The following is a 24835-nucleotide window of genomic DNA, read 5'->3' as shown; positions in this document are numbered from 1 at the left end:
TTTTAATTTGCTAATATAGCAAAGCATCACTGGATTATTGAATGTTTTTTGCTTTTTTTTTTTATTCATGAGAGACACAGAAAGACAGAGACAGAGAGAGACAGAGACATAGGCAGAGGGAGAAGCAGGCTCCATGCAGGAAGCCTGATGCGGGACTCGATCCCAGGACTCCAGGATCACACCGTGGGCCGAAGGCAGGCGCCAAACCGCTGAGCCACCCAGGGATCCCCAGGATTATTATTTTTTAATTTACTTATTTTTTTATTCATGATAGACATAGAGAGAGAGAGAGAGAGGCAGAGACACAGGCAGAGGGAGAAGCAGGCTCCATGCCAGGAGCCCGATGCGGGACTCGATCCCGGGACTCCAGGATCGCACTCTGGGTCAAAGGCAGGCGCTAAATCGCTGAGCCACCCAGGGATCCCCAATCCCCAGGATTATTGAATGTTAAATCAACTTTGCAAGCCTGGGATAAAACCCATTTGGTTATGATTTATTATCCTTTTTAAGTATTGTTAGATTAAATTTGCTGTAATTTTGTTTAAAATATGTTCATGAGAGATACTGGTCTATAAAGTTTTTTTTTTCTATATATGATTTTGATAGTGTTATGCTGGCCACAGAATAAGTTGAAAGTCATTTCCTCCTTTTTAATTTACTAGAAGAATTTGATAGAATTCACCAGTGAAGCCATCTAGACCTGTAGTTTTCTTTGTGGAAAAGGTTTTTTTTTTAAGATTTTATTTATTTATCCATGAGAGACACAGAGAGAGAGGCAGAGACACAGGCAGAGGGAGAAGCAGGCTCCACGCAGGGGGCCCGACAGGGGACTCGATCCAGCGTCCCCAGGATCACGCCCTGGGCTGAAGGCGGCGCTAAACCTCTGAGCCAACCGGGCTGCCCATGTGGAAAAGTTTTTTTAACTGAAAATTTAATTTTTTTATTAGATATAGTGCTATTTAGGTTATCTGTTTCTTTCTGAGTGAGCTCTTACTGTTTGTGTCATTTAAGGAATGTTTCTATTTCATCTACAGTATTGAATTCTGTTGACATAAGTTTCATAACACTCCCTTCATCTATCTATCTATCTATCTATCTATCTATCTTGTCTATCTTATCTATCTATCTATTTATTTTATTTATTTATTTATTTATGAGAGAGAGAGAGAGAGAGAAGCAGAAGCAGAAGCAAGCTCCATGCAGGGAGCCCGATGTGGGACTCGATCCCAGGTCTTCAGGATCATGCCCCGGGCTGAAGGCAGGAGCTAAACCACTGAGCCACCCAGGGATCCCCCCTAATCTATTTAGTGTCTGAAGAATCTGTGTGATGTTTCTCTCTCACTTCTGATACTTCATGTAATTTGTGTTTTTCTCTCTTTTTTTCTAATGAGTCTGCCTTAGGGTTTATCGATTTGGTTTCATTGATTTTTCTGTCATTTTCTATTTTGTTGTTTTATCCTCTGATCTTTATTTTCGTCTTGCTTTGTATTTCATTTGTTCTTTCTCTGGTTTCATAAGTTAGTGGCTAAGGTTACTAGTTTGAGACCTTTCTTTCTTTCTTAAATAGGCATTTAGTGTTATAAATTTCTCTTTAGGTACTATAGTAGCTGCAGTCCATACTTTTTAATATGTTGTGTTTCCATTTTCATTTAGTTGAAAATACTTCCTATTTTCCCTTTACCCCATGAGTTATTTAGACGTGTACTCTTTAGTTTCCAGGTAGTTGTGTATTCTCCAGAGATTGGATTTCTAATCTAATTCCATGATAATTCAGAGACCATAATTTGTATGACTTAATTATTTTCCAATTTTTGAGTCTTATGGCTCGAATATGATCCATCTTGGTAAATGTTCTGTATTCACTTGGAAAGAATGTGTTCTGCTGTTACGGGATCTAAATGACCATTAGATAGAGTTAGTTTACTGTACTCATGTTTTTTCTATTTACTATTCCTTACTAATTTTCTGTTCTACAGTTGAGAGAGAATGTTGAAATTTCCATTTCGTAATTATAGATTTGACTGTTTCTCTTTGCAGCTCTATTAGTTTTTTGTGGTTTTTTTTTTGCTCTATTAGTTTTTTTTCCACATATGCTGAAGCTATGTTATAAAGTACATAAGTGGACAGGATGATTATTTCTTCCTGAGAAATTGACTCCTTTATTGGTAGTTGATGACTCTCCCTGTTTCTACCAATATTTTCTACTCTGGAGTTTAATATTAATATAAGCACTCTAGCTTTCCTTTAATTAGTGTTAGCATAGAATGTACTTTTCCATTATTTTAACAGCTTTATTGAGATATAATCTACATACCATAAAATTCATTCATCCAAGTATACAATTCAGTGGTTTTCAGTATATTCACAGAGTTGTACAGCTATCATCACAATCTAATTTTGGAACATTTGTTTTCCCAAAAGGAAACCCATTAGCAGTCACTCCCCATCCACCTAGCTGCTCACCCTCAGGCCTGGGCAACTACCAATCTACTTTGAGTCTCTATAGGTTTGCCTATCCTGGATGTTTCATATAAATGGAATCATGTTCTGTATGGGCATTTATGACTGGTTTCTTTTTAATCGGCCCTGTATTTTCTGGATTCATCCACATTGTAGCAGATGACGATACTTCATTTATTTTTATGGCTGAATAATATTTCATTTTATAGATGTACTACATTTTATTGATCAGTTTATGGATATCTGGGTCATTTTGGCTTTGAGCTTTTATGAATAATGCTGCTTTTAACATAAGAGATTTTGTGTAGACTTATATTTTTAGTTATCTTGGGTATATATCTAGGAGTGGAATTGCTGGGTCATGTGGTAACTGTTTAAATTTTTAAGGAATTACTAAATGGCAGCTGCACCATTTTACAATCCGACCAGCGATGTATGAGGCTTCTAATTTTCTACATCCTCACTAACACTTATTATTGCCTGTCATTTTGATTATAACTATCCTGGTGAGTATGAAGAGGTATCTCATTGTCATTTGATTTGCATTTTCCCAATGATCAGTGATGTTGAACACTTGTTCATGTCTTACTGGTCGTTGGTATATCTTCTTGAAGAGATCTCTGTGCAGGTTCTTTGCCCATTTTAAATTGGGTCTTTCTGATATTGAGTTTTAAGAGTTCTTTATATATTCTGGATACCAGGTGCTTATCAGTAGGTGATTTGCAGATATTTTCTCCCATTCCGTGAGTTGTCTTTTTGCTTTTTTCTTTAATTGCAGTAGTCATTACTTAGTATGAAATCAGTCCTAATTACCTTGGCAAGTGTTTAGTACTATAATCATTAATTTAGATCTATACATTTAAACACAGTTGCTCTGGTCTCTCCTTTATGGAGGATAAGACATTTTTGTGACTTCCTTTTTCTGCTGTTTATCGTTTATCTTAATCTGAAGTTCTTACATCTTCATTAAAAAAAAAAATGTGCCTTGGGATCCCTGGGTGGCTCAGCAGTTTGGCGCCTGCCTTTGGTCCAGGGCATGATCTTGGAGTCTCGAGATCAAGTCCCGCGTCGGGCTCCCTGCATGGAGCCTGCTTCTCTCTCTGCCTGTGTCTCTGCCCCCCCCCCCCACCCCCCGTCTATCATGAATAAATAAATAAAATCTTTAAAATTAAAAAGTTGTGCCGAAATGCATGTAATATGAAATTTACCGTCTTAACCATTTTTAAGGGTATATTAGTGCACATCATTGGCAGTAAGTATATTCACATTGTTGTGCAACCATCACCACCATCCATCCACAGAACTTTTTCATCGTGCAAAACTGCAATTTAGTACAAAACTTTTTAAAAAGATTTTATTTATTTATTCATGAGAGACACAGAGAGAGAGAGAGAGGCAGAGACACAAGCAGAGGGAGAAGCAGGCCCCACGCAGGGAGCCCGATGCGGGACTCGATCCCGGGACTCCAGGATCAGACCCTGGGCCGAAGACAGGAGCCAAACCCCTGAACCACTCAGAGATCCCCTTAGTATAAATTAAATAACTGCCTATTACCCCTCCACCTAGCCCCTGACATCCACCATTATATCTTCTGTTCTTATGAGTATGACTACTCTAGGTATCTCATGTAAGTGGAATCATACCATATTTGTCATTTTGTACCTGGCTTATTTTACTTAGCATAATGTATTTAAAATTTGTCCATGTTGTAGTACGTGTCAGAATATCCTTTTAAAAAAAAAAAAGAATATCCTTTTTAAAGATGAATGATATCCCATTGTTTGTATATACCACATTTTCTTTTTTTTTTTTTTTTAATATTTTATTTATTTATTCATGAGAGACACAGAGAGAGAGAGAGGCAGAGAGAAGCAGGCTCCATGCAAGGAGCCTGACATGGGACTCGATCTTGGGTCTCCAAATTCATATCCTGGACTGAAGGCGGTGCTAAACCGCTGAGCCACCAGGGCTGCCCATATATTACATTTTCTTTATCCATTCATCTATTAAGAGTAACTTCCACCTTTTTTGGCTATTGTAAATAATGCTGCTATGAACATGGGTATACAAATATATTTTCATGTTCCTACATTCAATTCTTTTAGGTATATACCCTGAAGTAGAATTGCTGGATCATGTAATTCTGTTTTTATATTTTTGAGAGATTGCCATACTGTTTTCTACAGCCACCACACCATTTTACATCCCCACTAGCAGTGTCCAAGTGTCCCATTTTCTCCATATCTTCACCAATACTTATTATTTTCTGGCTTTTTAGAGTAGCCATCTTAATGAGTATGAGGTTAGATCTTATTCTGCTTTTGATTTGCATTTCCTTAATGGTTAGTGATATGAAGCATCTTTTCAAATGCTTATTGGTTATTTGTGTATCTTTGGAGAAATGTCTATTCAAAGTCTTAGCCCATTTTTTATTCAGGTTATTTGAGGGGTGGGGAGGTTTGTGGCTTATTTTCTCAGTATATTGTTGTATTGTTTGAATAAGTGCCACAAAAGGATATGTCCAAATCCCAAAGGTGTCTGTGAATGTGACCTTGTTTAGAAATAGGGTCTTTCCAGATGTAATTAAACATCTTAAGATAATCCTGGGTGTATGGTAGGCCCTAAATACAGTAACTGACATTCTTTTTTTTTTTTTTTTTAGATTTTATTTATCTATTTGTAGAGAGCACAAGCTGGGGGAGGGGCAGAGGGAGAGGATGAAGCAGACTTCCCCTGAGCAGGGAGCCCAATGCAGGGCTTGATTCCAGGACCCTGAGATCATGACCTAAGCTGAAGTCAGATGCTTAACTGACTGAACCATGCAGGTGCCCCAACTAGTATCCTTATAAGACAAAGGAAAGGGAAATTTGAGACAGACACAAAGGGTAAAGACCATCTGAAGATTAGTGGTATGTTGCCACAAGTCAAGGAACCCTGGAGCCACCAGAAGCCTTTGGAGGAAGCCTCACTTTGCCGAGCTCTTAATTTTGGGCTTCTGTCCTTCAGAACTGTGAGAATAAATTTCTGTTGTATTCAGTCATCAGGTTTGTGGTGATTTGTTAGAGCAGCCCTAGAAAACTAATGTATGTTCTTTAATGCACACAGTTAAATTTAATAAAGTATAGTCATTCTGTTTTCTCTTTGATTGCTTGTGCTTTTAATGTATCTAAGAAACTGTTGCTTAATCTAGATTAAAAATCACAGATTTTTGTCTGTTTTCTTATATATGAGTTTTATAATTTTAGCTCTTACATCTAGGTCTTTGGTTCATTTTGAGTTAATTTTTATATATGGGGTAAGATAGGGGCCCAAATTAATTCTTTCACATGTGGCATCCAGTTGTCCTAGCACCACTTACAGAAAACTATTCTTTCCCCATCGAAGGGTCTTGTTGAAATTCAGTTGACCAAAAATGTATAGACTTATTTCTGGGCTCTCAGTTCAGTTCCAGTGGCTTATAAGTCTTTCCATATGTCAGTGTTACGCTGTCTTGATTAATGTATCTTGTACTATTGAAGTGTGAAAATGTGAGTCCTCCAATGTTGTTGCTCTTTTTCAAGATTGTTTCAAAATTCCTTATCAATACTATTAGGATCAGTTCATCCATATCTGGAAAAAAGGCAGATGTGATAGCCATTCTTTGAATCTAGTTTATTTTGGAGCATATTGCTGTCTTTATAATCTTAAGTTTTCCAATCCATCAGCATGGGATATCTTTACATTTATTTAGATGTTTAACTTTTTTTTTTAAGATTTTATTTATTCATTCATGATAGACTTAGAGAGAGAGAGAGAGAGGCAAAGACATAGGCAGAGGGAGAAGCAGGCTCCATGCAGGGAGCCCGACGCGGGACTTGATCTCAAGACTCCAGGATCACGCCCTGAGCTGAAGGCAAATGCTCAACTACTGAGCCACCCAGGCATCCCTAGATGTTTAATTTTTTTCAGCAGCGTTCTATATACAAATCTTGCATTTCTTTAGTTAAAGTTATTCCTAAGTATTTTATTCCTTTTAAGGATATTTTTTTTTCCTTTTAAGGATATTTTAGATGGAGTTATTTTCTTAGTTTCATTTTCAGACTGTTTATTACTAGTGTATAGAAATGCAACTGATATTTTATTGATCTTATGTCCTACAACTTAGCTGAATTCATTTATTTATTTATTTATTTATTTGTTTGTTTGTTTTTTAGCTGAATTCATTTATTAGCTCTAATACTTCTTTATAGATTGCTTTAAGGGTTTTCCATATCATATCATCTATAAATAGTTTTCCTTCTTCCTTTCCAACCCTAGCTAGAACCCCTGGTGTATGTTAAATAGTGGTGGTAAAAGCAGACATCAGTTCTTTTACCTGATCTTGAGAAGACTTCCAGGTTTTCCCTTTAAGACTGGTATTAGCTGTGGGTTTTTCATAGATGCCCTTTATCAGATTGAGAAATTTCTTTTCTATTACTAATTTGTTGAGCACTTATAACATGAAACAGTATTGGGTTTTGTCAAATGATTTTTCTGTGTATATTGGAAAGATCACTTTACCCCATTATTGAATTAATATCATGCATTACATTGATTCGTCTTCATATATGTTGAACCAAGTTTACACTTCTGGGATAAATCCCACTTCGTTGTATATAATTCTTTTAATATTCTGCTATATTTAATGTGCTGGTATTTTATTGAAGATTTTTGTAGCCCTAGGGGATGTTAGTCTGTAGTTTTGTGAGGGGTTTGTGTGTGTGTGTGTGTGTGTGTGTGTGTGTGTGTGTGTGTGACATCTTTGGCTGGTTTTGATGTCAGGGTAATACTGACTTCATCAAATGAGTTGGAAAGTGTTTCCTCCTGTTCTCTATCTTTGGAAGACTGTGAGAAGCACAGGTGTTCATTTGTTCATTTGTTTTTAAACATTTGGTAGAATTCATCAGTAAAGCCATCTAGTCCTGGGCTTTTCTTTGTGGGCAATTTTTGATTACTAACTCAGGCTTTTTACTCATTAGAGATCTGTTTCTATTTTCTGTTTCTTCTTGAGTCAGTTTTGGTGGTTTGTGTGTTTCTAGGAATTTAACCATTTTACCTACATTATTGAATTTGTTGGCATATAGTTCATACTATTCTGTTACAATCTTTTTTTATCTCTAACATTCCTAATTACTCTCATTCTTGATTTTAGTAAATTGAATCTTCTGTTTTTGTTTTTTTTTTTTAATCATTCTAGCTGGATTTGATTTTTTCAAAGAACCAAATTTTGGTTTAGTTGAACTTAATTGTTTTGTTTTGTTTTTTTTTTAAGATGTTATTATTTGGCAGAGAGAGCGCGCGTGTGCACACACAAGCAAGGGTAGCAGAAAAGATAGAAGCATGCCCTGCTGAGCGGGGATCCCAATGTGGGGCTCCATCCCAGGACCCCAGGGTCATGACTGAGCTGAAGGCAGATGCTCAACTCACTGAGCCACCCAGGCACCCCGTTTGTTTTTCTATTCTGTTTTATTTCCAATTTATTTTGTATTATTTTTTCACTTCTGCTTGCTTTGGACTTAGTTTGCTCTTTCTTTCCAATGTCTTAAGGTAAAAGGTTAGGTTATTGATTGCAGATCTCCTTTTTAATGCAGATATTTATAGTTCTAAGTTTCCCTCTGAGCACTGCTTTTGCTGTGTCTCTTAAGTTTTGGTACAATGTTTTCTTTGGTCTCAAAGTGTTTTCTGATTTCCTTTGTGATTTCTTCTTTAATTCATTGGCTACCTTTCTTGTGCCAACATCTGGAAACCGTCAAAGCAGTTAGCTAGGACAACTATTAAGACTGACCTCATTTGATTCCCATTCCTCAGAGATCACTGTCTTTTGTTATCTGATGTCTAGTGTCTTGAAAGCATTATTTCCTGTATTTTGTTCATTTTCTTAGTTATTTCAGATGGGAGGGTAAGCTGAGTCTCTGTTACTCCATCTTGGCTAAAAGTGGAAGTTGGTCTCCTTTTTAACACTTAAATCTTTGATGTATTTGAAATATGTGAGAAATGGATCCCAGTGTTATCTTTTTTCCATATGGCTGTGCAGTAATTATGATTTGAAATTTATTTATTTATTTTTTTTTTTGATTTGAAATTTAAATCAGTAATCACTGATTTTAAAAGCTTCATCTTTTTCCTACTGTTTTTTTCTTATAAATTTCTATATTCAGCTTTCTATATTTTAGATTTCTGGACCATTGCTGTTCATTCTGTTTATTCATGTTTTAATTTTTACGTATCTGGTAAAACTAACCTTGTTCCCCATAATCTTTTTCAAGGTTCTTTTTATCATCTTGTTATTATTTCAGATTAACAAATTTTATAATTACAAAGTTACGAATTCAGAGTTCTCTTGTGAAAGTTAATATCTTACCTCTGAAATTTCTTGTGTTCTGATTAAGCATTAAGACATAGTAAATACAGACCAAGTCCAGTGACATACAGGGAGAATAAGAGGGGAGAAATTAAAATATAATTTCTTTGGGCTTTGGGCTTCAGTGGAAAGAAATGCTTCAGTATCTTAAGAGATACTTAAAGAGATCAGAATTCATAAAACTATATATTCATTGAATTAACAAGTTTTTTCTATTGGAGCCTAACACATGGACAAATGTATATACATATAATTATTTAATTTTTAAAAAGTGATACAATGAACACGAAGTACTGGGTGGGTTTTTAGCAAGATTCCCAGGTTATCTCCTGTGTAACCTCACCTAACATTATTTTAAGTTTGCAAGTACACACATGTGTTTGTCATCCTTGAACAGTGTTTACTTTCAGTGCGCTTAGTTTTGGAATGATTGTTATTTCTACCAATAAACTCCTCTATATTTCTTTTTAAGGTATTCTTGAGAGAGAAACCATGTCTACTTCCCTTATTTATCATACTCAAAGTATTAAGAGCTTGTAGAGAAAATGTGGATGTAAATTTTTTGTTAGCACTTAGTATATTTGTTTTCTTTATATTCCTTTTTAAATTTTATACTTATATCAAAAATAATATTTCTAGCTTAGGAAATCCCCTTATTATCATCAATCACTAATTACAAATAGTCTTTGAGAGAGATTTTAACAGATGCTGCAGGTAGGAAAACAAAATGACAGAGATTCTGTTAATTTGTGTGTTTTTTTTAAATCTATTTCTAGTCAGAAATACTAAAAAAACGTGAGTAACAATACCATACCCAAATAAGTAAAAGAAATAGTAACTCTTATATAAATATCAAGGAAGAGGTAACTGTATACCATAGTGGATCAGTAAATTTTCCTTGGCAGGGTTGAATCAGAGATAAGGTTTTGGGATAATGGTAAAACTTGGATGGATGAAAGAAAAATAGCCTTTCAGAGGGGGACAGTGGAACAGACAAAGGCCAAGAGGCAGAAACTCCTATATTGGGTTTTATGTCAGTGACATGACCAGCCTGATCTAGGGTTTTATTAGAAGAGTATTAATAGATCTGGTGGGAAGATATTAATGACAGCTGATACTTGACAACTTACTCTATGCCAGTCATTATGTTAAACGCTTGACATGTTTTTATCTAAGTTAATCTTTACAAAGCTGAAGTAGGTGATATATTACTATTTTGAAAGTGAGAACAATTACTTTTGAAGAAATTAAGCTACTTCCCAAAGTCAGATTTCTAGTGATGATCAAAGCCTAGATTTAGACCACTTAGTTTCAATCTGTGCTCTTAACTACATGCAGCACTGCTCACTTACATTTAAGTTGTCAAAGGTCTAAAATGCCAAGTCAGGTGATCAGACGATTGTTCTTTACTATATGCAATAATCATCTAGAGACCATTTACCAGGAAATCTTTCAGGAGACTTCTTGAAATTAGTTTGCTGAAAGTTACTGGCATATTTTGGAGTCACTCACCATCTAGAGCCATTCAACATCAGTAATATGAAAGATGGTAGGATTTCTGTGGAAATTTTTTGGCTAAAAGCAAAAAGCAAGCTTTCTGAAGACTGGAGTAGGTGACTTCTCGTTCCTTTTTCATTAGGCAACACTGGACTATGGAATGTATTCTCGAGAAGAAGAACTATTAAGAGAAAGAAAACGCATTGGAACTGTTGGAATTGCTTCCTATGATTATCACCAAGGAAGTGGAACATTTCTGTTTCAAGCTGGTAGTGGAATTTATCACGTAAAAGATGGAGGGCCACAAGGGTTTACTGTAAGTTGGTGTTACTACTTGTTAAATCTGTTTTTGGGTACTAAAGGGTTATTACCAAATCAGAAAGGTAGTTAAACCAAAAATTTATATTTACCCAGTGAGAAATTCAGTAGTAAAGAAAACAAGATATATGAGTATTAATTTCCCAAGGTAAGAATTAATTGTTTTTGTGCTGACATTAATAGGTAATTTTTTAAATGCTAAAAACACTTGCTATGTAGGAAGATACAGGTGAAGGGCATCAATGCTGTAAACATCAATGCTGTAAACGCTGAGGGGGAATTTGAAAGATAATGTTATCACAAGGCAATCTAATTTTGGTTTCTTTAAATACTTAATTCATCTTAATAAATGGTTTTAAATGTTTTGTTTTATTCCAGGCAATTCTTTTTTTCTTATCAAGGTTTATTTATTTATGAGAGAGAGAGCGAGAATGAGAATGAAAGGGGGAGGGGCAGAGGAAGAGGAAGAGAGAATCTCAAGCACCGTCCCCACTGAGTGTGGAGCCTGATGCGGGGCTTGATCTCATGACCTGAGCCTAAATCAAGAGTTAGATGCTCAGCATCTGAGCCACTCAGGTTCCCCTCTAAGCAATTCTATATGTGATATTAAAACGTCTTTTAGGGGTGCCTGCTTGGCTCAGTCAGTTAAGTGCCTGCCTTCAGCTCAGGTCTTGATCCCAGGGTCCTGGAATGGAGCCCCACGTTGGGCTCCTTGCTCAGCAGGGAGCCTGCTTCTCCCTCTCCCTCTCCCTCTCCCTCTACCACTCCTCCTGCTTGTGCTCTCACTTGCTCTCTCAAATGTTAAATGTCAAATAAATAAAATGTTAAAAAAAAAAAAACTATCATTTTGTTAGAATTGTATGATCCTGGCTTTCATTACATCTTTCTGACCAAACTGTTTTATACTGGTAAAACTAATTTTAAATAATAAATATTCAACAAATAAGTGCTAAATAAAAGTATTTAACAAGGAATAATTATTCTATTAAACAGGTTTAGGCAACAAAATTTATGAAATGCTGTTATATTATCTTTATTTACTTTCCTATTGGGGTGCCCGGGTATCTCAGTGAGCTAAGCATCTGACTCTTGATTTGGACTCAGGTCATGATATCATGGGTCTTGGGATTGAGCCTCAGGGGGGCTCTGTGCTCAGTGGGGAGTCTACTTTTCTCCTCCTCCCTCTGCACCCCTCCATGTGCACTTGTGTGCTCTCTCTCTTGCATGCTCTCTCTCTCTCTCTCAAATCTTAAAAAAAAAATTTTACTTTCCTAGTAGCCTTAGCTTTCTAATTCATAGTGTATAAAAAAAAAAGAGTCCAGCCTCATAAGTTAAAGCATGCAAAAGTGTATTTTTCTGAGGAACAATTATCATAGTTGACATTTTACTGGAAATTATTGTTCATTTTATAGGAAGGATGTTGGCGAATGAATATATATGTATCATCCTGATACTTGTCTTAAAAATGTTCTTTTCTTTTCTAGCAACAACCCTTACGGCCAAATTTAGTAGAAACTAGCTGTCCCAACATTCGCATGGATCCCAAATTATGCCCAGCTGATCCAGACTGGATTGCTTTTATACATAGCAATGATATTTGGATATCCAACATTGTAACCAGAGAAGAAAGGAGGCTCACCTATGTGCATAATGGTAACACATAGTTCTTCACATATACTTTGCTGAAAAATATTTTTTATTTTTTTATTTTTTTATTTTTTTTTGAAAAATATTTTTTAAATTTTACTTTTGCTCACTTTTTGAGGTAGGGGCAAAGTAGGTGATCTTTATATTTTAAATTCAAATCTTTAAAAAGAAAAAAGTACAGTGGATAAATAATATGTACCACCTGCATAATGCTACATCGTCTTAATGTTCATTTTCAGATAGCACAACAGTAGTATCTCTGATGTGATTGTTTCTTTAGCTTACTGAAACTGCCAGAATTTCCCCAAAACTATTTTTATTAAAATAAAATATCTATTAAAAAAAGTTAATCTGGTTTTTGGAAAGCAAACAAAAACCTAATATAAAAAATTTATCTTCCCTTTTAGGAGAGCATACTTAGTTTTTGTCATAATAGGAAAAACAAAACTTTGTAGAATTGTGTGTATTGTGGAAATATTTAATTTTCATTTAGGTGATTATAGTAATACTAAGCTCTGCTCAAAGCACAGAAAAGATGTAGATATTTTCCTCTAAAGCTTTCATACAAACGAAAGATGGGGAATAGTGTATTGCTTTTTCTTTGAACACATAAAACAGTTTAAGATTAATAAGCTCCACAGTGAAGGATGGTCACTTTCAAAATTCATTTGTTCAACTCTTGCTTAATATACTGTTCACAAAGCTGATTTATTGGGCATCTTTCTTAATAAATTATTTTAGAATATAATAGTGTATTGACAAAAACATTTTTTTTCATTAGGATAATTGGTGTTATAAAAGAAGCCTTTTCCTGAACAATTTACATTGGTAGAAAAAACGCTGAATTAGAAGTCAGGAAATCTGTTCTAACTATTTAGTCAGTCAACAAAAATACATTAAGTTCCTGTGTACCAGATAACATGGCAGGAACTACGGATACAGAATTGAATAAAACATAACCTGGGCCCCTCAAGGAGACTCTATGAATAGTAAAACAGAGTGATAAGCAAACGTAGGGTGTTATGAGAGCATCAGTGTGGGGTGGTGGTTAGGAAGAACTTCCCAGAAGAGAGGACACCTAACTGGCATCTAAATTGATCTTAGATGTGACTGCACATTAACCAGTTCATTCGATGTGAGGGCACCCCATGAGAAAGTTCTTAATGCAGAAGGTGGTATGTGTGAGAAGTTAAAAGCAGTCTGATGGTTCTAAAGCATAAGGTATGAATCAAGAAGAAGGGAAAGGTAAGGCTGGCTGATAAAAAAAAGCCAAGACAAGGGTTGACTATATCATGTAAATCAACAGTCTCTAGCATGATGAAAAGTGTTTAGCAATTGGGTAGTGTGGTCAGAATCATAGATAAATTGTTCTGGATACTTCATGAAAGTTGTATTTGAAAAGCCCAAGACTAGAGACAAGGACACCAAAACTTGACTGTTGAACTTATCCAGGTTTAAGTGGTCTAAAACTCTATAGAGCATCAGATAGACAAAAGAGAATGGAGTAGGGAACTTTTTAAGTGAAAAGTGGATGTTTTGGGGATACCTGGGTGGCTCAGTCCATTAAGTGTCCATCTCTTGATTTTGGCTCAGGTCATGATCTCAGGGTCTTGAGATCAAGCTCCACATTGGGCTCCACACTCATCTAGGAGTCTGCTTCCTACTTCTCCCTCTCCCTCTGCCCTTCACCCCTACCTCCCTGCCAGCATACTTCCCCCTTTCCCCCAAATAACTAAGTAAGTAAATAAATAAATATTTTTAAAAATCCATGTTTTGGGTCTCCATTTGAAGTCCAGGAATCAGAACAGCTACCCATGGCAATAGACGGATTAGATTAGTGATTAGTAAATCTGAGTTGGAAATCCTAGCCATTTCTTCACGCTTTCAACAAACATTGAGCACTCACTATGTACTAGTTATCCTACTTGTGGTTGGGAGTACAAAGCTCTAACAATAACCAATAGAATTAAGATTTTTTTTTTTTTTTAGTCTATATTTTCTTCTGTAGAAATGTTTTTCACACAGGGTTATTGTGAAGATTGAATTTAGGGGCACCTGAGTTGCTTAGTTGGTTAAGTATCTGACGCATGATTGCAGCTCAGATCATGATCTCAGTTTTGTGAGATGGAGCCCTGCATCGGGCTCCATGCTGGGCATGGAGTCTGCTTAAGATTCTCCCTCTCCCTCTGCCCCTATCTTTCTGTCTCCGTCCCTCCCTTAAAAAAAATTTTTTTTGACAGAATTTAAAGTAGAAAGCACTGGCACCCTGCAGGATGTTAAAATATTGTTTTTATTATTTTGCTTTCTGTGCATATAGCTATATGATATTTATTATTTTTAAGATTAGTACACTAGCTAAAAATGTAACCTAGAAACAGACTGTCTGAGTTCTAGAACTGTCATTTTTTAGTTCTGTGGACTTTAATAAATTATTTAACCAGTGTCTCAGTTTCCGTATCTGAAAAGGCATGTTACTATAGTGTTTTTATGAGGTTATAGTGAGTTCATTTTTGTGAAGTGTTTAGGATGATGTCTGAAACATAGTAAGTGCAATGTTTTTGTTTAAGAAGAAAGGTAGGTTACAGAGTGTGCATCTTCACTCTTACTCTGTTTACAATAAGTTTCTAAGTGAAAGTCTGGTTCTAGAGGAGTTTAGTCAGTGAGTATGTGCATGTGTTTATTTTCTGCCTAGTAGGAAGAGAAATGTAAAAGTAAGGGAGTACCAGCCTCTACTCTCAAATGATGTATTGACATAGCAAAGAACAAAGTGATACCTTTTATTCATTTAATAAATAGCTCTTAATAACTGAGGTCCATAGTAAGTGAAATGGAGATAGAAATGAGTGGTACCTATTCTCACATCCAAAAGAAAAAGAGGGCAGCCCGAGTGGTTCAGCGGTTTGGCGCCGCCTTCAGCCCAGAGTGTGATCCTGGGGACTTGGGATCGAGTCCCATGTCAGGCTCCCTACTTGGAGCCTGCTTCTCCCTCTGCCTATGTCTGTGCCTCTCTCTCTGTGTCTCTCATGAATAAACAAATAAAATCTTTAAAAATATATATATATGAAGCAATATGGTTGAATATAATTTTGGGGTAGTTGAAAGATCCAAGAAAACCAAACACTGGCTTTGCCTATGTCATTAATTCAAAAATTCAAAAAAAAATCTTGAAATCTGAGCTTAGTTTTCACTGGCTTGGTGCTAAAATTCATTTGGTGGCAAAACCTGTCCTGAACTGACCTGAGGATATTTATAATTTTAATCCTACTTAGTGTGTCTATTCATAAATTTGCTGCAAGAATATTGGTGTATTCAATTACAGGGTATTAGATTACCCTGCCAGAGATGTTACATAATTATATAGTAGATGTATGAAAAATAGGAAAAATCCCCCCAAATTCTGAGTTCCAAACACTCTGGACTCAAAATTTTTGGATAAGGAATTATTGGTTCATGTTGCATATTTGTTTCAGACAATATATAGAAAATACAGATTAGCAAAAACTTGAAACTTGTCTACAGTACTGAAATCACTTATGAGATATTATCATACACCTATTAGGCTGGCTAAAGTGAAAAATATTAACAAATGTCAGAGAGGAACATTCATACATTGTTAGTAAGAATATAAAATAACAACAAATACTGGAGGCTCAGTTGGTTAAGCGTCTGCCTGTGGCTCAGGTCATAATCCCAGGATGCTGGGATCAAGTCCCACATTGGGCTCCCTGCTCCACAGGGAGCCTGTTTCTCCCTCTCCCTCTACCTGTCACTCCCCTGCTTATGTGCTCTCTCTCTGTCAAATAAATAAATAAAATCTTTAATAATAATAATAATACAATCACTATGGAAAACTGTGTGGCAGTTTCTTATCAAGTTAAGCACTTAGCGGGCGTCTGGGTGACTCAGCGATTCAGTGCCTGCCTTGGGCCCAGGGCGTGATCCCGAAGTCACAGGATTGAGTCCCACATCAGGCTCCCTGCATGGAGCCTGGTTCTCTCTCTGCCTGTGTCTCTGCCTCTTTCTCTCTCTGTGTCTCTCATGAATAAATAAATAAAATCTTTTTAAAAAATACTTAAAAAAATAAACACTTAGCAAACTACCCAGTCTTTCCACTCCTAGGTCTTTATTTAAGGGAGGGCATACACCCACAATGATCCCTATGCAAGAAAGATTATAGCATCTTTATTCATATTGCCAATAACTGGAAGCAGCCCAGATGCCCATTAACAGATGAATGGATAAAAAAGACTATGGTATACTATGGAATACCATCTAGCAATAAACAGGAATGAATCATTGATACATGTAACAACACTGGTGAATCTAAAGAAGCAGACAAAGTACATCACTTACATGATTTTCTAGAATAGGCAAAACCAACCTGTGGTGACAGAATTAGATTAGTGGTTCTGGAGTGAGAATGGGCATTGACTGAGAAGAGGCCTGAGAAAACATTCTGGGTGTTGGAAATATTCTGTGTCTTGTTAGGATGTGATTCGTTACACAAATATATTTTTCACAAATAATGGTACACCTAAGATTTTGTAAATTATAAAGCAATTAAAATATTTTTTTCCAAATACAAAGAAATTCTTACCCATAGTGTGTTTCATTATTTGGAAAGAATATAAACCACATTTTGGTTTGTATCCCAACACTTTTTTAAATATATGTTTGCTTAACATTTTTTGAATGAAATTAGTGTATACATGTCTTCTAGTAATAATGCTTTTTTATTTATTTATTATTTGTAATAATGCTTTTTTGAAATCCAAGTATATTAGAAACATTTCTCCATGTCATAAAATCTCATAAAATTATGGCTTTGTGGTTTTGATGGGTTTATTTATTTATTTTTTAAGCTTTATTGATGGGTTTATTTTTATTTTTTTAATGATAAATTTATTTTTTATTGGTGTTCAATTTGCCAACATACAGAATAACACCCAGTGCTCATCCCGTCAAGTGCCCCCCTCAGTGCCCGTCACCCATTCACCCCCACCCCCTGCCCTCTTCCCTTTCTACCACCCCTAGTTCGTTTCCCAGAGTTAGGAGTCTTTATGTTCTGTCTCCCTTTCTTTTTTTTTCTTTTTTTTTATTTTATTTTATTTATTTATGATAGTCACACAGAGAGTGAGAGAGAGAGAGAGAGGCAGAGACACAGGAGGAGGGAGAAGCAGGCTCCATGCAGGGAGCCCGACGTGGGATTCGATCCCGGGTCTCCAGGATCGCGCCCTGGGCCAAAGGCAGGCGCCAAACCGCTGCGCCACTCAGGGATCCCTCTTTTTTTTTTTTTAAACATTTTTTAAATTTATTTATGATAGTCATACAGAGAGAGAGAGAGAGGCAGAGACACTACAGGCAGAGGGAGAAGCAGGCTCCATGCACCAGGAGCCCGATGTGGGATTCGATCCCGGGTCTCCAGGATCGCGCCCTGGGCCAAAGGCAGGCGCCAAACCGCTGCGCCACCCAGGGATCCCCTGTCTCCCTTTCTGATATTTCCTACCCATTTCTTCTCCCTTCCCTTCTATTCCCTTTCACTATTATTTATATTCCCCAATGAATGAGAACATATAATGTTTGTCCTTCTCCGATTGACTTATTTCACTCAGCATAATACCCTCCAGTTCCATCCACGTTGAAGCAAATGGTGGGTATTTGTCATTTCTAATGGCTGAGTAATATTCTATTGTATACATAAACCACATCTTCTTTATCCATTCATCTTTCGATGGACACCGAGGCTCCTTCCACAGTTTGGCTATTGTGGACATTGCTGCTATAAACATCAGGGTGCAGGTGTCCTGGCGTTTCACTGTATCTGTATCTTTGGGGTAAATCCCCAGCAGTGCAATTGCTGGGTCATAGGGCAGGTCTATTTTTAACTCTTTGAGGAACCTCCACACAGTTTTCCAGAGTGGCTGCACCATTTCACATTCCCACCAACAGTGTAAGAGGGTTCCCTGTTCTCCATATTCTCTCCAACATTTGTGGTTTCCTGCCTTGTTAATTTACCCCATTCTCACTGGTGTGAGGTAGTATCTCATTGTGGTTTTGATTTGTATTTCCCTGATGGCAAGTGATGTGGAGCATTTTCTCATGTGCTTGTTGGCCATGTCTTTGTCTTCCTCTGTGAGATTTCTGTTCATGTCTTTTGCCCATTTCATGATTGGATTGTTTGTTTCTTTAGTGTTGAGTTTAATAAGTTCTTTATAGATCTTGGAAACTAGCCCTTTATCTGATACGTCATTTGCAAATATCTTCTCCCATTCTGTAGGTTGTCTTTTAGTTTTGTTGACTGTATCCTTTGCTGTGCAAAAGCTTCTTATCTTGATGAAGTCCCAATAGTTCATTTTTGCTTTTGTTTCTTTTGCCTTCGTGGATGTATCTTGCAAGAAGTTACTGTGGCCGAGTTCATAAAGGGTGTTGCCTGTGTTCTCCTCTAGGATTTTGATGGAATCTTGTCTCACATTTAGATCTTTCATCCATTTTGAGTTTATCTTTGTGTATGGTGAAAGAGAGTAGTCTAGTTTCATTCTTCTGCATGTGGATGTCCAATTTTCCCAGCACCATTTATTGAAGAGACTGTCTTTCTTCCAGTGGATAGTCTTTCCTCCTTTATCAAATATTAGTTGACCATAAAGTTGAGGGTCCACTTCTGGATTTTCTATTCTATTCCATTGATCTGTGTGTCTGTTTTTGTGCCAGTCCCACTGTCTTGATGACCACAGCTTTGTAGTACAACCTGAAATCTGGCATTGTGATGCCCCCAGCTATGGTTTTCTTTTTTAAAATTTGATGGGTTTATTTTTAAAGCAAGAGTTCCCTTTACACTATTTGCTGGAAAGTGTGAAACAGTTATAAAAGCTAAAATGTTCTAGTTGAATGGAAGAAAGGGAGGTGGGAGGAACAATGAGATTACATGATGTGCAAGACCCATACTAGGTGTAAAGTTGGACTTTTCTGGGTGTAAGTTACAAGTCACTGTGACCCTTTACATGGTTTTGTTTTGTGGTTTTTCCATGATGCTAATGAAATGGGGAAATAATAACTGATATTTATGTAGAACATATTTTGGTTCAGGATGTGTTTTAAGTGCTTTATGTGAATTAACTCATTTAATCCTAACAACCGTATGTGATACATTTCTTATTCCCATTTACAAGTGGGACACTGCAGTGGAATGAAGTTGGGTGATTTGCCCAAGGTCAGTAAGTAAATGATGGAGTTCAGGTTTAAATCTAGTCCACTGGCTCCAGAGTTCACCATAATACTACAGTTGCATTTCAAAATAAACTAAATCATTGTGCTTAGTACCTATGAAAAGATAGAGAACTTCCTGTGATAATCTTGCTGTTTATATTTGTCCAGAACTAGCCAACATGGAAGAAGATCCCAGATCAGCTGGAGTTGCTACCTTTGTTCTTCAAGAAGAATTTGATAGATATTCTGGCTACTGGTGGTGTCCAGAAGCTGAAACAAGTAAGGGGGTTCAAAATAATATAACTTAATTAAAATATGAGATTCAACTGCCAATTAGTTAAGTGCACAGATCCTAAGTCCTGAATAGTAGATCATGAAGTCATGAAGATTGGATCCTACCAGTAATTATTTAGAATATAAATAATATAAAAAAATGTTTTGCCATAACTGTTTGTTAGAATAAGATTTTTTTAAAATATTTTATTTATTTATTTGAGAGAGAGAGCAAGCAAGCAAGAGAGAACATGAGCAGGGCTTGAGGGGGAGGAGCAGAGGGAGAGGGAGAAGCAAGCTCCCCACTCAGCAAGGAGCCTGATAGAGGCTCAGTCCCGGAATTTCAAGATCATAACCTAAGCCGAAGGCAGACCGCTTAACCAACGAAGCCACCAGGTGCCCCCTTAGAACAAGATTTTGATATGAATTAGAGAAACCATTAAAAGAATACTGGACTCTTTAAATAGCATTAGAAGGCACCTGGGTGGCACAGTTGGTTGGACATCCAACTCTTGGTTTCAGCTCAGGTCATGGTATTGGGGTTGTGGGATTGAGCCCCACACTGGGCTCCATGCTCAGCACAGAGTCTTCTTGGGACTCTCTCTCCTTCTCTTCTGCCTCTCCCCACTGCTCTTGCTCTTTCTCTCAAATAAATGAATAAAATCTTTTTTAAAAATAGCATTTATTTTGTTATAGCAAATATTATAAATATAATTGAGTAATTCATTTTTCAACAAGGAATGCATTTTAAGGTATGCAGGGACTGGGCAGCCCGGGTGGCTCAGCAGTTTAGCACTGCCTTCAGTCCAAGGCATGATCCTGGAGACCTGGGATCGAATCCCGCGTTGGGCTCCCTGCACGGGCCTGCTTCTCCCTCTGCCTATGTCTCTGCCTCTCTCTCTCTCTCTCTCTCTCTCTCTGTCTCTGTCTCTGTCTCCCATGAATAAATAAATAAGATCTTAAAAAAAAAAAAAAAAGAAAAAGTATGCAGGGACTGAAATCCTTCATAAGTGCAAGTTTTAAATGTGTATAGGTACAGGGGCACCTGACTCAGTTGGTAAAGCATGTGGCTCTTAATCTCAAGGTCGTGAGTTCAAGGAGTTCAAGCCCCATGTTGGGCATGGAGCCTAGTTAAAATTTAAACATATATGTGTGTGTGTATATGTACATAATTATCTTCAGGTTTTGCCTTCCTTTAACTAGCAGAAATGGTTTAGTAGTAACTCACCTTCCTAGTGCAAAGACTGGTGATAGTTTCATACACAAAAGGCAGCATATTTTGTACATAAATTATTTTTCACTTTGGGAAATATACTGCTAGAAGGAATGGTTAGTTATGATTACTGTCTGGAATAATTCTTCTAGATTTTCAATATTTAAATTTCTTTTAAGCTCCCAATGGCAGCAAAATTCTGAGAATTCTATATGAAGAAAATGATGAATCTGAGGTGGAAATTATTCATGTTACATCCCCTATGTTGGAAACAAGGAGGGCAGATTCATTCCGTTATCCTAAAACAGGTACTATATTCCATCAACATTTATATTCACTCATTTCTACTTTCCGAACAAGATTCTCTCTGCATTCATCCAAAGAATGGTCAGTATTGATCAGTTAAAGCCTTTAGTGAAGGTAGGTTATTCATTGTCACTGAAGTAGATTTCCTAATTACAAGCTGATCTTCTTATTTAGTTAATTTCAAAGGTTGGGAAGTGCACAAAGCTGGTTACTACAAGTAATGAGAAAAAAAAGGAGTCTTTGCTATGAAATAAAGATTTTTAAGGGATTATATTCTTAATCATTTTTTTCCTGTTTTGCTGTTTGCCATATTTCAATTACAAAATGATGCAGAATTTCTCTTATGTATTGCACACTGACTCTTATATTTTCCAGTCTTTTTTTTTTTAATCTTTTGATACCTACGTTGAGAATTATAAATTTGAATTGGAGTTTTGAGATTCTTATAAAGCCTTGATTCTACAATATTCTTGACTTAACTAAAGTGTCAGGGGGGTTGATCTGACTAAATTGGTTTGAATAATTTTGGATATGCATTACTATTCATTTATGTCTCTTTCTAAAGGCACAGCAAATCCAAAAGTCACTTTTAAGATGTCAGAAATAATGATTGATGCTGAAGGAAGGGTAAGTATAAAATGTTGAGCTGACTTTTTGTGTAACTTAACTAGTCTGTTTAGTAAATATCTTAGATACATTCTTTAATTTTTTTAACTCAGTTCTTTTTTTTTTTAATTTAAAATCAATTAATATATAATGTCTTATTGGTTTCAGAAGTAGAGGTCAGTGATTTATCAGTCTTATATAACACCCAGTGCTCATTACATCACATGCCCTCCTTAATGTCTATCACCCAATTATCCTATCCCTCCACCCCCTTCCCCTCCAGCAACCCTCAATTTGTTTCCTATGATTAAGGGTCTCTTACGGTTTGTCTCCCTCTCTGATTTCGTCTTTTTTTCCCTCTCTTCCCCTGTGTTCCTCTGTTTCTTAAATTCCAGATGTGAGGAGATCATATGATAATTGTCTTTCTCTGATTGTCTTATTACACTTAGCATAATACCCTTTAGTTCCATCTCTGTCATTGCAAATGGCAAGATTTCATTTCTCTGATGGCTGAGTAGTATTCCATTGTATATGTACACCACCTCTTCTTTATCTATTCATCTGTCGATGGACATCTGGGCTCTTTTCATAGTTTGGCTATTATGGACATTGCTGCTATAAATATTGGGGTGTGCGTGCCCTTTGCAATACATTTATATCTTTGGGGTAAATCCCTAGTAGCGAAATTGCTAGATCACAGGGTAGCTCTGTTTTCAACTTTTTGAGGAACCTCCATGCTGTTTTCCAGAGTGGCTGCATCAGCTTGCATTCCTACCAACAGTGTAAGAGGGTTCCCCTTTCTCCACATCCTTGCCAACATCTTTCGTTTCTTAACTCATTAAACATTTTAGCCTTTCTAGTGGGTGTGACGTGGTATCCCATTATGGTTTTGATTTGTATTTCCCTGCTGCTGAATGATGTTGAGCTTTTTGAACTTACTCACCTTGCTGAGATATCTGTGGACCATGATTTCAAGTTGACCTGATCTTCTGCTTTGAAACTTTTTGCTGGTTCCCAAGATAAAAATATAGGGATGTGCATATTTATCACTCCTTTCCAGAAGTTTTTCCTCTTTACTATTGTTAATTCTACAGATCAATAGTTAAAAAAAAATAGCAGTCATTGACTAGGACTTACATTCTGTGTTAGATAGATGTCCCACATTTCTGTTGTACTGCTTCCCAACTGGACAGTCAAATGCTTATAAGCTGAATGCACACAAGATTAATTGAAATTCTTGGGGTACCTGGGTGGCAAAGTCAGTTAACCATTCAACTCTTGATCTCAGATCAGGTCTTGATGTCAGGGCTGTGAGTTCAAGCCCCCTTTGAGCTCCATGCCAGGTGTGGAGCCTGCTTACAAAACAAAAACCAGTCTTCTCGGCTAGACTTTAACAGCTTTATTGAGATGTATATATTCACATATAATACAGTTTATTCGTTTAAATTTTAGAATGACTTTTAGTATATTCGCAGAATTATGTAACCCATCACCATAGTCCATTTTAGAACATTTTCATCACCCCAAAAAGAAACCCCACATTCCTTAATCATCACCCTCCAACCTTCCTATATCCCTTAGCACTGAGCAACCACTAGTCTACTTTCTATCCATAGATTTGCCTATTCTGTACACTTCATATAAATGGAATCATACAGTATCTAGTCTGGTTTCTGTCACTTAGCATCATGTCTTCAAGTTCCATCTATATTGCACCATGTATCAGTACTATCTTGCTTTTTTTTTTTTTTTAAGTTTTTATTTATTTAAGTAATCAACACAGGGCTTGAACTCACAGCCCCAAGATCAAGGGTCATATACTCTTCCAACTAAACCAGCCAAGGGCCCCAGCACTTTCTTTTTATCACCCAGTAATATTCTATTGCATAGCTATACCACATTTTATTTAACTACTCATCAGTTTTGGACAATTAAGGTGTTTCCACTTTTGGCTATTAACGAATAATATGACCATGAATCTGTGTATATGTTTTCATTTCTCTTGATAGATACCTAGAAGTGGAATTGTTCAGCATATGATAGCTCCGTGCTTAACCTTTTGAGAAACTAACTACCAGACTATTTGCCCAAAGTGGTTGCACTATTTTACATTCCCATTGTGGGAGTTTCCAATCTCTCCACAAATCCTCATCAATACTTATATTGTTTGTCTTATTTATTATAGTCACCTACTAAGTGTAAAGTTGTATCTCATTGTGATTTTGACTTAAATTTTCCTGATGGCTAATGACTATCTTTTCATGTGCTTATTGACCATTTGTATATTTTTGTTGGAGAATTATCCAGATCCTTTGCCCCCCCCCGCCTTTTTTTTTTGCAACTTAGTATTGTGTGTTGGCTAGATTTTTAAAGGAAAAAAATTTACTTGCTTAGGGCCATTTCACTAATATATTACAGAAATCACATATTAGGCTAAAATATAGGGAACTAGGGACAGTAGTTTTTCTTTGATACTAGAGTCTAAATAAAGTAATTAAAATGTGTTTTGACAAGTTATTAGCAAGGGCTCTGTTAGTATAAACTCATGGAAAAAGACCTGTAATCTTGTGCTTAAAACTTTTTTTAGGCATGAAGAGCACAGCGGTGTAGGTAACCCACAACTTACTGCTGGTTTTGCTCTATCCCTCATGCCTTTTTAAAATACCTAAATCTGAAAAAATGTCATGCTGTTAATGATTATGATTTAGGTAGACTAGTAAACTAGTTAATGATCTGACTCTTCTGTAACTTGATTCCTTTTATTTCTTTTTTAATAGATTATCGATGTCATAGATAAGGAACTAATTCAGCCTTTTGAGATTCTGTTTGAAGGAGTTGAATATATTGCCAGAGCTGGATGGACTCCAGAGGGAAAATAGTGCGTATGTTAAATTGTCACTTCTTTACAAGTAATTTAGAATCCAGAACTTTAG

The 24835-nt window shown here is 36.4% G+C and overlaps 1 protein-coding gene across 4 annotated transcripts in view; it reads left to right on the top strand.

Annotated features, from left to right (window-relative positions):
• The window catches only part of DPP8 (dipeptidyl peptidase 8), a 66985-nt gene that overhangs the window by 14864 nt on the left and 27286 nt on the right, over positions 1-24835 (top strand). For all 4 annotated transcript variants that reach the window (XM_077881520.1, XM_077881521.1, XM_077881519.1 and 1 more), the window contains exons 5-10: positions 10479-10652; positions 12139-12307; positions 19673-19783; positions 21170-21298; positions 21862-21923; positions 24680-24780. In XM_077881520.1, coding sequence (XP_077737646.1) covers positions 10479-10652; positions 12139-12307; positions 19673-19783; positions 21170-21298; positions 21862-21923; positions 24680-24780 — 746 coding nt within the window. The remainder of the gene's footprint in view (positions 1-10478; positions 10653-12138; positions 12308-19672; positions 19784-21169; positions 21299-21861; positions 21924-24679; positions 24781-24835) is intronic.

The sequence above is a fragment of the Canis aureus genome, chromosome 32, assembly GCF_053574225.1.
Source record: "Canis aureus isolate CA01 chromosome 32, VMU_Caureus_v.1.0, whole genome shotgun sequence".
Classification (NCBI taxonomy): Eukaryota; Metazoa; Chordata; class Mammalia; order Carnivora; family Canidae; genus Canis; species Canis aureus.
This window is presented reverse-complemented; position numbering and strand designations above follow the sequence as displayed.